Source organism: Falco cherrug, chromosome 1, assembly GCF_023634085.1.
Source record: "Falco cherrug isolate bFalChe1 chromosome 1, bFalChe1.pri, whole genome shotgun sequence".
Classification (NCBI taxonomy): Eukaryota; Metazoa; Chordata; class Aves; order Falconiformes; family Falconidae; genus Falco; species Falco cherrug.
The window spans coordinates 106,228,676-106,243,665 of NC_073697.1; the positions used below are offsets into that span (position 1 = coordinate 106,228,676).

The 14,990-nt window shown below is 50.9% G+C and overlaps 1 protein-coding gene across 4 annotated transcripts in view; it reads right to left on the reverse strand.

Annotated features, from left to right (window-relative positions):
• The window catches only part of DTX2 (deltex E3 ubiquitin ligase 2), a 39,383-nt gene that overhangs the window by 17,711 nt on the left and 6,682 nt on the right, over positions 1-14,990 (reverse strand). For all 4 annotated transcript variants that reach the window (XM_055720232.1, XM_055720224.1, XM_055720215.1 and 1 more), the window contains exons 3-4: positions 11,071-11,656; positions 557-615 (exon numbers count right to left, since the gene is read on the reverse strand). In XM_055720232.1, the coding sequence (XP_055576207.1) occupies positions 557-615; positions 11,071-11,656 (645 nt within the window). The remainder of the gene's footprint in view (positions 1-556; positions 616-11,070; positions 11,657-14,990) is intronic.

The window sequence follows — 14,990 nt, forward strand, 5'->3', positions numbered from 1 at the left end:
ATTCTGCTGCCACAGGAGACAAGGTCTGATTTGACTTCTGCCCCCTCCTTTCCCCAAGACAAGGCATCACAATCATTTTTTAAGCTAAAGACCACCTGAGCTTTTGTAATAAAACCACGTTAAAAAAAATCCACATTAAACATTACCTCACACTACCACACCACTCTTTGCCCTTGACTTTAAAAAAAAAAAAAAAAAAAAAAAGCAGCAAGTAACAGCTGGCACTGAGCTTGATCTGTGTGCACCCCTCCTTGCTACTTGCTCATCCAGGTCTACAGAAGATGAATACCCAGCCCCCAAATACACCCACTCATTTGGGGAGCCTTAGGACCAGCGCTGACGAGCAAAACAGTCACCAGGGTTTGACCATCCCATTCTCCCCCACATTTGTCCTCTTTACCTTTCTGAAAAGTCTTTGGGCCTAAACCCCTAAACGCCACCATCATTTCAGACTTTTCCTAAAAACTAACAAAGGAACGTAAGTGCCACAGGAAGGTGAACGGCTTGCTCACGTAATCCTAGAGACAGAGCCAGTACAGCAGAGCAGGATCCTTACCTGCCAGGGCCTGGTTCACCTTGCTGGGTTTGGGCATCTTTACAGGCACGTTTGGGGCACTGGGAAGAGAAAAGAGAAAGGGACAAGTTTAACAGCACAGATCAATCATTAACTTTGATTAATGAGAGACAACTCAGGAGTGCACTATTCCCTACTGAGTGCCAAGGCCCTGGATACATTAACAGGGATTAATTGCTCAGACAAGCCCCACCTGGGACCCCCACCTGTGCAGCCTTTGTCCACTGCTCCAGCAGCTACATTCAAGGAGTCCAGTCCTTGCCAGAGCTATCTAGTAGGTTTACTTATCTCCAAGGTGGACCTCAGACGTATGTTGTAGGTAGCTGTCTCCAGTCTCATCTCCTCCTAGCTGGATACTGGGTCTGGCTCATTTGTTTCCCCTTGTTGGGGTCTGTTGCTGGACCCTGCTGCCAGTCCCCTGCTCTGATCCTGTGATGCATCCCTGCTCTTGCTCCTCTACTGCATCCATGCTCTTGCTCCTCTACTGCAGAGCTTCCAACCCACACTACAACATGCTGTTGCACCAGCAGGTCTGTGGCAATGAGCACACAGCCAGCAGCTGCCAGGATACAGCAAAGTTAATCTTAAACATCCCAGGTGACTTCACCTCCAGCCAGCAAAACACCACTGACAACGGTGTGAGCCCCCCCATGCTGGATGAGAAGTTGCAGCTGTACGGATTGAAGGAAACAAGCATTATCAATCCCCTGCTGCTTTCCAGATGGGGACACTGAGGCAGAGAAAAGCACCCGAGCACCTGCAGGCCTGGGTTGAACAGAATCAAGCCCTGACTTTCCCTGTGCCTCCAAGGAGTTACTGCAAGATGTGGGAACAAGGAAGGAAAGACTGAAGGAGACTTAGAAGAGTTTAGCACCCACCTTCCTTTGCAAGTCAAAAGGATTTGGACATCAAACATCCCCTTTGGGTTCCTAACCTACTTGTTTTGGCAGTGTTTTCCAGCACTGGGAGCTGCACCTCAAGCTGGTTTGGGATATGTGGGCAGCCTAGGTCATGCAATTAGCTGACGGAAGGAGTCAGGATGGAAAGGGCGAGCAGCAGCATGAAAGCCAATGAAGGGAAAGCAAGCTGGATCCACACAAGCAGAACAGGAACATCTGAAATCCAACATGCTGGCACTGAGAAGCCACCCACAGACTCTGTCTCAGGTGCCACACGTGCCTAGGATGGATGCAGGCTCATGCACACCAGCTGCAGTTAATACACAGTGCATTCAGACAACCATCTCCAAGGGCTCTCCAAAATCATCAAACCTCTCCACCTTCTTAGGAATTCACAGAGACTAAGGTGGCAAGTGCCAAAAAAAGCATCACACAGGTCCCTCCTTTCAGCCTTGCTAAAATCTTTGTCCACATTTCCATGACAATGACCAGAGCTAAAAAGAGTGACACATGGCCCACCCTCACAACAGGGATGCATCCCCACCTCCCTCCTCTCCTACCTGCTGTGGTTTGAGATAGGTTCCCACATGGGTGCTGAGCTCCCTGAAGAACACCCTGGGCAGAACCCAGGGCTTGGTGTGGTGCTGACAGCCTGGCCAAGTGAGACCAGCTCTCCCAGGCACTTAAAAAGCTCTCCAGACTACAGAGATTTCCCTTCTGTCTCTTTCAAAGACTGTATTTTCCCCTCTGCTGCCCCCAATTTTGCAATGTCTTCAAATGATGCAACGGCTTGTTCTCGCTACAGCCCAATTCAAACCCACCAAATACAGTGGAAATCCTTCTCTCCGTTTCAAAAGGCTTTGAATCAGATGCAGTGACTCCTCTTTATGACTTTTCCTCTTTCGTGATTTAGCCTCTTTGTCACAGCTCTTCCTCAGGTACTTCCCTCCTTCTCTATCTCATGCCTTTGTTTCATGTCTGCTCCTACAAGCCTCTCCAGATGATGGCTAGTAGCGGGGCTGCTCCCTCTCCAGCTGCAGACAAGGAGGGTATTGAGGACCAGATAATGAAAAGGAACTGGAGAGACCTGCTCCCAAAATTCAGAGGCATCGGACCTCATCTCCCGACATCATCTCCCAACCTCCTCCAACTGAGCAGCCAAGACAACAGGGTGCCTGGGCACCCCTTCCACCCCAGTCTGTGACCCTGCACGTGTCTGAGACTGAAGAGCTTGTGCTTCATCACACCACGAAGCACAGCTGTTACTTTGGGTACCTGTGGAAGGTAAAAGAACACCAAAGCACGAAAGCTGAACCTTCTGCTCTGCCAGGAAAACAGACGGGCAGCAGGGGATCCCTCCAAAAGGCCAAGCACAGGGTCACAACCTGAGGCTGAAGAAAGCAAACTCGGAGCTGCCCTGGGAAGGGGATCATTGGTAACCACACTTTGAGAAGACCAGCAGAGAAATTCTTCACTCTTCTGCATTGCAAGGTTCAAGTCACCCCAGAGCTACAGCTTCTACGAAGTTGTCCTGGTTTTGACTGGGATAGATTTAATTTTCTTCCCAGTAGTTGGTGCAGTGCTGCGTTTTGGATTTAGGGTGAGAATAGTGTTGATAACACACTGATGTTTTAGTTGTTGCTAAGCAGTGTTTACACTAAATCAGGGACTTTTCAGCTTCTCACGGCACCCTGCCAGCGAGCAGGCTGGGGGACACAGGGAGCTGGGAGGGGACACAGCTGGGACAGCTGACCCCAAATGACCCAAGGGATGTTCCATACCATATGACATCATGCTCAGCACATCAGCTAGGAAGAATGCTGCTTGGGAACTTGGCTGGGCATTGGTCAGCTGGTGGTCAGCAATTGCATTATGCATCACTTGTTTCGTATATTTCATTTTTTATTATTTTCCTTCCCTTTTCTGTCCTATTGAACTGTCTTTATCTCAACCCACAAATTTTACTTTTTTTCCATCCAATTCTCTCCCCCAGCCCACTGCAGGGGAGGAGAGCGAGCTGCCTGGCAGGTTAAACCACGACAGAAGTGAGAAGAGCCCTTGAGATCTGCAGAGGAAAATGAATAAGCAATTGAGGCACTTGCAAGCAATCAAGTTTTGGAAGCTGTGAGTGCACTGCAGATAAATTACTACCCATCAGCCAGGAAACAGTCACTGATCAGCTGCACTCCTGGTGTAAAGGCAAAGTGTGTCAGCTTTGACTGCTGGAGGCTTTAAGCCAACTGATGTGATGATGGAGAAACCAAATATTTCTTATTTCACACGGGCTACGCACACGCACATTCAGTTAGCAGCATTTCAGCTAACAATGTCGTAGGATGTGCTGACCCATCTGCTCAACACCACGTGAGTGTACCGGCACAGATGCAATCCCTTTTACATCTGCAGAAAGCCCAGACCTAAGGCCGATGAAATCAAGGGAAATCCACACTGCTCTGAGGTACACCTCTGTCACCACGCTGCCTGGGTAGATTTGCAGTCACAGGGCATGGGAGGAAGTGTTGCCACACTAAAAAAGGTGCAGAAACACTACTCAGAGCCTACCCTGGGCCTGAAGAGGGTTTGTTTTTTGGAGGAGGAAGGGGAAGAGGTAAAAAGGAAGGATGTTGCTGTTGTGGTATAACACAGGCTGTGTCTCGACTCCGAGCACAGGCTCACCAGCAGCATGAACAGACATATTTAGTCCATCAGCTCAGACTCAAACTACTCCAGTGTCGCCGTACCAGTGCTGGCTTCTTGGGAGACATGGAGCCAGGCGCGAGTGAGGTCCTGCGGATTTACACAAGCTGGGCTCAGTTAGGAGAAAACTTGATGCAGGCAGGCTGGTCGGGGGATGGGGGCTCTCAGGTAAGGGAGATCTGGAGAGCATCAGTGCAAGAGCAAGCACTGCAGTGCAGAGAGATGAGAGGGATTCACAGAGACAACTGCTCCTGCTGCCTCTGCTGCCCACAGACAAAATTTCTAACCACTCAGTGCCTTTGACTCCTAGCCAAACTTTCAGGCTGCGCTTGCAACACCTGAAAGTCAATGCCCAAACTCTCTGAACGTTTCCTGGTATCAGTTTCTCCTCCCTGTTCCAGTTTTGTCCTGCCATTTGCTGCAGCTCCTGCTCTCCCGCTGCTCTGTACACTGCAGAGTGCAACAGCATTCACCAGGTTGTGACGAAAGGGACACAAAATAAGATGCTATCCTCAAAGATTCAGCAAGAAGATCCTGGTAAGATTTCCCATCACCAGCTTCCCGGCAATCTGCTACCGGGGGGCAGACAGGGCAGACTGATATTTCAGCATGACAGAACCACTTGCTTCTCCAGAATTTCATGATACTGCAACACCAGTGAGACAGCAAAGCACAAGACCAGAGAGGAAGCACGGCATCCACGGCTGCTGCCACTCCAAACACTGGGCAGCCAGGTTTGAGCTGAGCATCACCTAAACCACACGTACACAATATTCCAATGGAGCAGAAGTGGGGAATTCTGTAACAAGTCACCCCTTCCACCTGATACAGCCCTTTCTTCCTTCCTCTCTCCCGGTACACCAGCCAGCAGGCCACATATTCCTGTACTGTGGCATCTTCATAGCCCTCTGGACCATAGCCAACGCTTCTCCTCCCACATCAGGGCTGCATCCAGCCCTGCCTCACATTAATACCAAGTGCTACCACAACACCTAAAGGTCTAACCATCCTCCCAGGGCTTACAATGACACTAATGACTACACAGCAGCTCCTTTCCTACCTTTCTTCTCAAGAAGATGCCGAAACCCAGACCAAATCCCTCTAAAGGAGGATCTTCTGGTGCACCACACACAGCCATGTGGATCTGTGGTTCTGCTCCTGGCACCAAGCATAAGAGATTCCCTCCTTCCCACTCAGGAAGAGTGCCCAGCAGCAGAACCACGCCAGCGAACAGGGCTGTGGGACAAGTCACAATGGGCCCAGCAGAACCAGCACAGAGCAGCGCCCCTCCGCACCCCCCAAGGAGCTCATGGGTATGCCTATCTATGGCAAAAGCTGAAAGATGCAAAGGAGGCAAGAGAAAAAGGAAAGGGCCTGCCCAGGTGTCACTTATTCCTGATTTCAGTGACACAGGTTCTGGTCCCTCAGTTACACCTCCTGGTCCTACAAAGCACTGACCGTGGGTCATTCCCCATGGGAGATATGGGGGTGCAGCACCAGACCCTTCTTAGGAACACAATACTGTAAGCATCCTTCCTCAGTTCCCAAGACCCGCTCCCCATGCTTTTAAACAAAATCCTTCCCCCGCTCCCCAAGCTGCCTGCCTTAGTTGTAAGCACAACCTAGACCCGCACCCAAAGCTGCACAAGCTCAGAGGAGCCAGCATGGTACAGCAGGGATTTGTCTGGCTGGGGCACCAATTAATATATCCCCCAGAAGATTGCTTCCTGCAGCTTTACTTGCTCATATTACAAGCAGGGCACTCCTTACAGTGTTTTAGGAGTGTCCTTCTATGTAATTAGCCAGCACTGGGGGTGGGGGGGAGCAGAACAATGGGGTAGCTCTTGCCCCAGGGATGGATGCTTTCCCATACAGAGTGGGGAGGATCATGCCAGGAGGTGGCTGGGAGCCTGGGGAGCTGACCCCTGCCTCACTGATCCAGTTAACAGCGCTGATAGAAGCACACAACCCTTGCTGTGACATGCTCCATCTGCAGATTTCAGTGCCGTCTGTGAGAGGCCAGATTCATTAATTGCATTTAATACACGGGAGGAAGCTAATGCATGAAGCAGCAAAATAACTTGCCCACATCTATTTAATACATTAGCAGCACAGCCAAGGATATTAGCATCTGCTTAAGCCTTGGTGCTCCTCACTGAGTTTTCCAGCGACTTTGACCCTCTTTAGAGCATGGGGAAATTAATCCTGCATTTTGAAGTGCTCCACCCTCTCTCACACCAACATCCACCCTCCAGCAAGCAGGAAATGTTTTTAATCACCGCCAATGCCACAAAAGCTCAGGCATGCCTGTGCTACCAACAGCCTGTACTGGGGGCTACTCCTGCCTGCCTATTAGAAATAACCGTCACAACCCCAACAGGGAGCTCAGCAGCTTTCCCAGATGAACTGCACCTCTTTCTCAGCCCTGCAGGAGAGACATTTGCTTCGGTGCTGCCATTTTTAGCTGTGTTTCCTGAAGAAACTGGGTGTACGCAATGGCACTGTCTCTCAGTCTCTCCCTAATAGCTTCTGAGCCCTTCTGCCAGTTGTAGCTCAGCCGGAGCCAGGTCATCCCTGCAAGCTTTGTGAAGATAAGCAGTTTTGTAAAAGCAAGTAATCTGCCAGGGCTGCTCTGGGGCCAAAGGCTGCGGGTTAAACATAACACAACCTTTATTAGACACCAGAGGATCCACCGTGGCCCACTGCTCCCTTCCCTTTGGTCTCTGAGCATGGGCCAGCACAGGAATTGCATATCACAGCTAAGATGAACGAGCAATACTGCCCCGCTGGACACAGACAGAAACCCTTGGTGGGATAATTAGTGCAGGATAATTAGCGCTTCATCTTTATCTCCACAAAGGCCACACTATTTGATGATGCAGGAGGAGATGCAGGAGGGGAGAGGGCAGTGACTGCAAGGGAAGGGGAACGAACCACCATGCCATGCCAAGTCCAGCTAAGGGGGAAGATGGGGAACCTAGGGAGTAAAATAACGCAGGAATGTTCTGGGCTTAGGAATTAAATGAAACACATTGTTAGGGTTTTCTACTCAGGTTTCCCCTAATTCACAGAAATTAGAGTATTTTCTGCTGGAACATGGGTTTCACGAGGCTGAAACTGTAACCCCAGCCAGGAGCAATTACACCAACCCAGTGGCATTTCCGACTCAAACCCAGCACGGGGGTGACAGGGGAAAAGCCATCTCAAGCTGTCATCTGGTGCTGAAAAAGTCCCAGCACTGTACTGGGAGACAGATTGCCCCATTACATGCATTTGTCTGTCTGGCAGAGAGAAAGGAGAACACCCCTGGCAAAATTAATCCCAAAGCACTGAAGACCCAGACATTGTCCATCATCCCCAAAGAGCCACCAACGCACATCTTTGTTCTGCCCTTCTCTGGGGTCCGTTTGGGTGAGCCCCCAGCTGCTGCCACCCTCGGAGCTCAGCACACAGCCACAGGCTGGATCTGCCATCCGCACACGCTCCTGCAGTGGGTATGGGAGACAGACAGATACATCTAGTGGAAAACACTGGTGTTAATGAACAGAAAGCGGGTTGTAGAGATGAAGATGGCTCCTAACATCCTGCCTGCAAAATCACCTCCCCAACAAGCCTGTAGCCAGGCAATTGCCCAGCAGCATCCCCACATCTGGGCCAAGCTTGGGCTCCACCAAGGGTTCATATCACACTCACCATGGCAAACCCGGGCAGCGTACCCATGCTCAGGGCACACTTACACCCCAGCAAGGACAGAGCCAGGAGACTGAGGAGCAAGGCTCACAACAGGGGGGGGGGGCAGGGTTCGCACAGAGGGTGTGTCTGTCACACAAGTCTGCCGGCACTTGCACACTCATTTCCAAGTGCCCCAAGAGCTGCCACCTTCCCCGAGTGGCATGTTCTGCTGTCCCCAGCAAAGATTTAACCGTACCATCCTTTTGCATCCTCCCCAAAAAAAAGCTGGCTTAGCCAGGGATTATTGCCAAGATACCAGCCACCTCACTCACCCCTTGCACACCACCAACAGCTGCAAAACAGGTTGCAACAGCCAGACCTCGACCAGCCATGGCATTGCTCATCCACAGCCAACACTGCCACCGGTACCCGCAGCAGTCCCGGTGCTCCGGGGGGGCTCTGCCCTCTGCTGCTGTCCCCAGGCTGGCTGTCATGGAGGGGCCCAGATGTTCCTGCCACAAAAGACACCTTCAGCAGTACTCCAGAAGGGACAGAGCTGGAGCAGCTGAGCGGGGAGTGTGGGGACATATGCCAGTCCCGGAGGGCTGTTGCATTAACCCAGCACAAGCTCTACCAGCACTCACCTGTTGGAGGGGTTAACCAGCTGCAGACAGCTGTCCTGGCACCCCTGGGACCCAGCCCAGCCGTTGCCACAGCAATGTCCTCCCCAGCACCCTGGCTAGGCATCTCCAGGTCTCCTCCTGGCTGTCCCTCTCCTCCCAGTCAGCATCACCTGGGCTGTGGGCTCATTTCACAGTAAGGAGCCTGTGCCACCCCTCCCTGAACATCTCTCCTATTGTCTCAGGACAGCCTGTCCCCCCCCAAAAGTAGCCTACGACATCCTGATCAGCCCCAGACAGGCTTGGAGGGCAACTGCTGCAGCATTTGGCTCTTTGTTTTTAAGTTTTCCCACCCCGAGAGTCACTTTGCAAATCACGCTGAGGCTCTAGGGAAGGACAAGAGCTTGAGGCAGCCTGCCAGCCCCACACACTGACCAGCAGCAGCTCCTGTGAGAGGGGGAATTTGGCAGCTTCTTCAAGAGACAGCAAGAGCCTTACTTGGGGCTCCTGCAGGTAGTACTGAGCTCTGATTTGCAGCCCTATTAGAAGGCAACTGGAACAGCCAAGTACTGCAGATACTTAAAATGCCATGAAAAATCACCAGGTGCAAAGAAAGCACCAGAAAAAGACTGTGAGAAAGAAGAACAGGATGCAAGAAGTCATTTCACTCAGATGACTCTCAAGAGGGAAAGTCCTGATATGACACTAAGGAAAATATCTCAAGATTTACCATCTCGTTTAAAATACAAATGAGATTTAAAATCAGACTCAAACCCCTGTGCCTCATGTAATTAGCAGAATGTGCTTTCAACACCCTTCTGTATTTCTTATCTCTGTTGTTACTCAGGGTATCTTGGACAGGTAAATCCACGCTGGCAAGTTCCCCTTCAGCTTCTCAGGTGCTCACACAGTGGTTCAGCATTTTGGGTTTTTTTTACATATATATTATTTATGTGTTTATAAATGTGTATACTGCTCGGTACACTTCCATCTGTTTAGAAACAGAGGGAGCAGTCAGACCCCCCCTTGCCTGGCCCTCAGTTTAATGCCAGCAGATACTCAGTGCAAGTATTACCACAGACAGGTCACAAAGACCTCGGCTAGCAAAGGCTTGCACACAGAAGGAGCTAAGACCCTGAAAGTCCATTGGGAGCTATCTGGCTTGGTTTGGGTGTCCAGGCTTCACAGAAGCCATCCCACAGCAATGCAGAAGGGAGTGCCCCACTTTGCAAGGGTGACACTGACCTCCTCCAGCCCCCAAACCCCCACTCCAGCCCACAGGGGATGACTGCTTGGCCCAGCAGCTCACACCACGCAGAGGAGCCGAGCTGTCAGACCACAAGGCTCTGCTTTTCATTTAGCTGGCAATAGCCAAGAGGCCTGAAGAGAAGTGAAGGCCTTCCTCCCACACCAGTAAGGTGCAAACAGAGCCCTCCATCTCCAGCCGCTCACGGACAAGAGCTGAAATCCTAGGCTGCAAGATGCACCCCAGTTTCAGCCCTGTCAGAGAAGGGCCACGCTGAAAACAGATCAGCAGCCAGCACAGGTGATCCACCTGTACAAGCTGGAGCACGTGAAGGGTGACAGCTCAAAAAACTGAGGAACACTAGACCTCAGCTAGCACCACAAAAACTGCCAGTCCTTCCTTCAAAGTAACTAGCTCCCTGCAGAGAGCCAGAGCCAGCCCAAGCACCTGCTCAGGAGAAGGTCACTGAAAAAAGATGAAGGGAAAGGATATAGCAAAACCCTCACAAGGCAAGGCTTGTCACTTACAGTCCTACTTATGCTTGCAGTTCCCCAGCATCACAACTGCGAAGCCCCACGGGATGTGCAAAATGAACCTCTTCCGTGATTATCCAGTGGCATCTCAACTCTGCACCAGCATTTAGCCTGACAAATAGTCTAGACGCTACTCAAATTGCCAGTGTCACCCCACTGATCTCAGAGAGAAAGGGATCAATATGGTTGAAGGAATCAAAGGAAGGGAAAAGTAAGTTACTGATTTGGTTTTCTAAACATCTTCAAAATGGATTTAAAAAACCCTTGATCTACATCTTTGGGTTTCGGCATTTTTTTGTGCTCGTTGACCTTAAAAACATCCATCACAGACTTCTCGACTTTGTCAGAGAATTCACGAGGTCTCAGCCACATGCAGCCGAGTCCTGTGGTGCTTCCTTGAAGTGGAAGAGCTCTGACACAGAGCAGCTTTCCCCTGTTTACTGCATACTTCGAAGTACATAAGGGTGTTCTTAAGTCCCCTTTTCATTCACTCAGTCCCCCTCAAAGCTGGTTTTAAGTGTAACTTGAAATAAAAGCAATCACTATTGACTTTCTCAGACCTGCAAAATCTCAACCTGATTCCTTTCTCCAGTAGTTCAGGGAGACTAGTAGACAGGGACTATATTTCAAGCAGGAGCAAAGAAGGGGAAGCAGAGGAGAAGCCTTTTCATCCACTGTACTGGACACAGAGGCACAAGCTTCTCTCTCCTTCTAGAAAAGACTCTTGTGAAGTCCTCCGGGACAGAGAAGCTCCTAGATAATGAAGACCTGAGCACAGCAGGTCTCTTGGACACATGTATAGTAATTAAAGATGAATTAGGGTCTGTACCTGACTCCGTTAGATGCAGACAGTCCTGTGCTGGGACCCCCAGCTTGAGGCAAAGCCCAGGTGCTCTGTGCATTGAGTCTCGGTGTTGACCTTGCTCCAGACAAAGTCGGTTTGTTATAGGGCACAAAGCCAACGCTGGAAGAACTGACTGACGCTGTCCTACTGGAAACCTGGTGAGTAGTGGAAGAGTTGGGAAAGTTTATCATGGAGTGGCGGTAGCGTGTGGTGATGGGACCAGTCCCACTGTTTAGCCAGCACTGCTGGCAAGAACAAGCTACCCCCGTGTGAAGGGGTGCCGGGGAGGCCGTCACTGGGTACGGGGCGTCCAAGCGCCTCTGAACGCTGCGGCGGAACCTCGTGGTCTTGTTGGTCTGGACTTGAGCCACGAAGTCAACTTCGTAGTTGTAGCCCAAGGGTCCGAGATCTACTCGCTGGTGATTCGTGGCACGGGCTTGCTCCAGGAACACGCAGACGTTCATCTCATAGGGGGACCACCCGCCTTCATCGTTCTGCCACTCCCAGATGATGCCCTGCCCGGCAGCAGAGTCCCCGGGGAAGAGGTGCCTGCGGACAGCCCGCATCGTCCCTATGTGGGGAGAGGGAGGGGAAATAAATAAAATCATTTTGTGAGCAAAGAATTGAGGGGCACATTGTCTCAGGGATACGTTTCTGCACAGATACACGGCGTCTACATCAGGGTGGCCTTCCTCACTTCTCCCCCAACAGGGGCACCACCAGACTTTCTCTTCCTGACAGGGCTGGGTTTGCTCATGAAGCTTAGAGAAATGCAATACCCCCTAGATCCCTGTCCCTCTGCCAAATCTGATTGTGGGCTGGCAGCAGGTTCAAAAGCTGCTGGGAGGAAGGGTGGGAAAGGAGGGAAGGAGAAAAGATGCAGAGACAGACACACCCAAGCACAAAGGCACAGCAATCACATATGCCTTCCTGACAAAAAAAAAAAAGTAAAAAAAACCCCACCACTCCCACAGCCTTGACAACAAGAGTAACTATAGAGACAGGACACCATCGGGAAGTGCTTTGCCATAGAGCTTAAGGGGTTGAACATGCACTTGGCTACACAAAGGGCTGGGCAATTTTGCTCTAGGAGGACCAGGTGACTTGACTTTGGAGAGGGGACAAGACAGGGCCAGCTTCTCCAGGCTCCTGACTGCTGGGAGACATAATAAGACTAGAGAGGAGAAGACAACAAAGTAATTTGGAAACTGGAGAGAGCAGCCGTTCAGGCAAAGGAAGAGACATGAAAGCAGACACTTACTCCTGCACGGCCACTCAACAGCAGGAGCTCAGAACCCCCTGGAAGCCTGGCGCTCCAGGATGACTTCGCTCCTGGTTACTTTATTCCTTTCTTTAAAAAAGAAAAAGCCTAATGAGAGGGAGGTAAGCCACCCAACAGGACAGAAGCTGTGCAGCCTCTGCAAAAACAGGTTCCTGAAGCAGGCTCAAATCTGCTGCTGCTGGGAAAATCCTCAGCAACACTCACTCTGCACCGAGAAAGAGAAGCGAGGAAACGCTGCCGGGCAAACAAGTCTGGGGATGCAGGCAGGTGGGGGTGAACAGGAGTGCAGCAAGTCATTATGACACCAGAGCTGTTCAGAGAAGATCAGCACCAGGAGGAAAAAGATAAAACAAAGCCTCTAAAGAGGTCATGAGAGTTATGACACTATGCTCCAGGACCCCAGGTGAAAACACATGTGTTTAGAAGTATCCACACCTAAAGCCTGCAGAGAAGTTCCCCAGGATATTGCTGGTGGTTCCGTGGGGGGCAGGCAACCCAAGCAAGCTTTATGACCAACAAGCACACCCCAAGGTAGAGGGAGGACAGCCCACGTGGGACTCCACGCTGCCAAAACCCAATTGCTATGCTACCTGTGCTCAGGCTCTGGCTGGCTGAATGCTGGCTCAAGTAGCTCTGCCTCACACTGCCGTTATCTCTAGCCCTCAGCGCTGGGCTTGCAGAAACTACCAGGACTTGACTCAAACCATAAGGGCATTAACTGCCACCTCAGTGCTTGACAGCACAGAAGTCACATCTCCGCTCCCATCACACTCTCAGGCTTCTTTCTTTGTAAATGGTGCTGGTAGTTTCTGCACAGCGCTTCGGTGGTCAGACCATAACGAGACCCTGTGCTGGGGTGCAGACACATCCTGCGTGTCACTGCAGAAACTACATCAGTAAAGACAGACCTGAGCTCTGGAGCAGACAAAGGCTGAGGCTCTCTCAAAGGCAGGAATGGTACAACTTGTGTTTCTGCTAGGGACTGTTCATCTGCAGGGGATGAACAGCCAGGAAAGGTCCAGCATTTGCTCCCAACCTGCTGCTCCAGCAGCCAGAGCAGCACCAAGTGTCTGCCTATCGCAGAGCAGCACTCTCCAGTGACCACCCAACAGACATCTCATCAGCACACCTAAGAAGCTACTAGCAGCCAGGGAAACACAGCAACCTCCCCTCTAAGAACTGGGGTTGAACCCTGAAAACTCAACAACAAAACCCAGGGATTCCTGTGGGACAAGACCTTCCTCTGGCAGAAGTCAGGGCAGAAGGTATCCGCAGAACCAAAGCAGCCTTCCCCAGCCAGGAATCGACACCTTACATGGGAAAGCAGATGAAACAGCCAAAAGCAAACTCTAGTGATGGACTGCTCCTATCCAGTGCCTGCCAAGTTTTAGAAACACAAACCTATGGCCTCAACAGGTGGACAACATCAGGGGTAACCCCCTGAGCAGATGAGCAGGTACGAGACTGAGCTGGAAGTGAGATGGTGAGAAATGCGCTACACTTAAGAGAAGAACACAGGGAACACACGGCTAAAGCAAGGTGTCATGAAACACACAGCGGAACACGTCTCAGAGGAGATGAGCAAGCCTGCCCCTGCTCCGTTGGCAGGTCAGAAGCTACAAGCAGCACAGAGAGGACTTGAGCAGTTTGCAAGCAACCTGTCTTTTAAAGACAGCATTAACACCCCCAAAGAGCAGCAGGGAGAAGAGCTTTTAGAAGTCAATAACAAGACCAAAGCCATGCACTTGGAAAACATCCCCATTCCCCCAGGCTGGCAGGGAAACTGGCATTCCTCTCCAGGGTGGGCAAACAGCTGTGGTGAGAGGACAGCTCCTGCTGCTCCCTTGCATTCACTCCCAGCTAATCTGCTTGAACCAGCAGCTGAAGCTCACAGCTAATCCTGCCCCCACAATTCCCCTGCACAGCTGTCATTCCCGTTGGTGGGGATACTGGTCCAGTTAACACTGGCTTCCTGTTATTCTCCCTGGCTTCCTTTGAAGAGCCTATTTGTCTGTCTAATAGCTAATGAGCAGAATACAACAGCCTATTTTTTGCTCTGTTTAAAGATTTTTCATGGGGATGTTTCCTGCAGAGATTCTTTTCTCTAGCACATGACAAAGGTCAGCTGGCTGCTTGCTCAGAAAGGCTCACATTCAAGGGAAAGCCCTGCAGAGAGGAAAAGCTTTGCTTCGAACTGGGCCATTAAAAGGGGATATGAGAGCATTTCCAATAGTCACGTTGCAGAGCACGCAGGTACTTGTGGAGAGAGGCGTTCAGACCTGGCCACTGTGATCAGCATCCCTCCGGATCAGTGGGAAACACTGCAGGAGCGCTGTGAAGTGGAATCAGCCTTTTTGTTATTGACAACTCAACCACAGATCTCACCCAAGGGAAGATAAGATCATGCTAGCCAACACCTTTTCCAAAATTGTATCAGACTGTCCTCCAGACACAACCCACTCCGAACCACCCTGCGATGGACTGTATTAGCTAGGTGTTTTGCGATCTTTCACAAGAGATACAGGACCTCCAAAGGGAGGTGCTCCACTCATGAAGGAGGATGTCCCATTCACACTAGGACACATCTTCCACCCTCGCACAAGCACTTTGCTCACCCTCACCA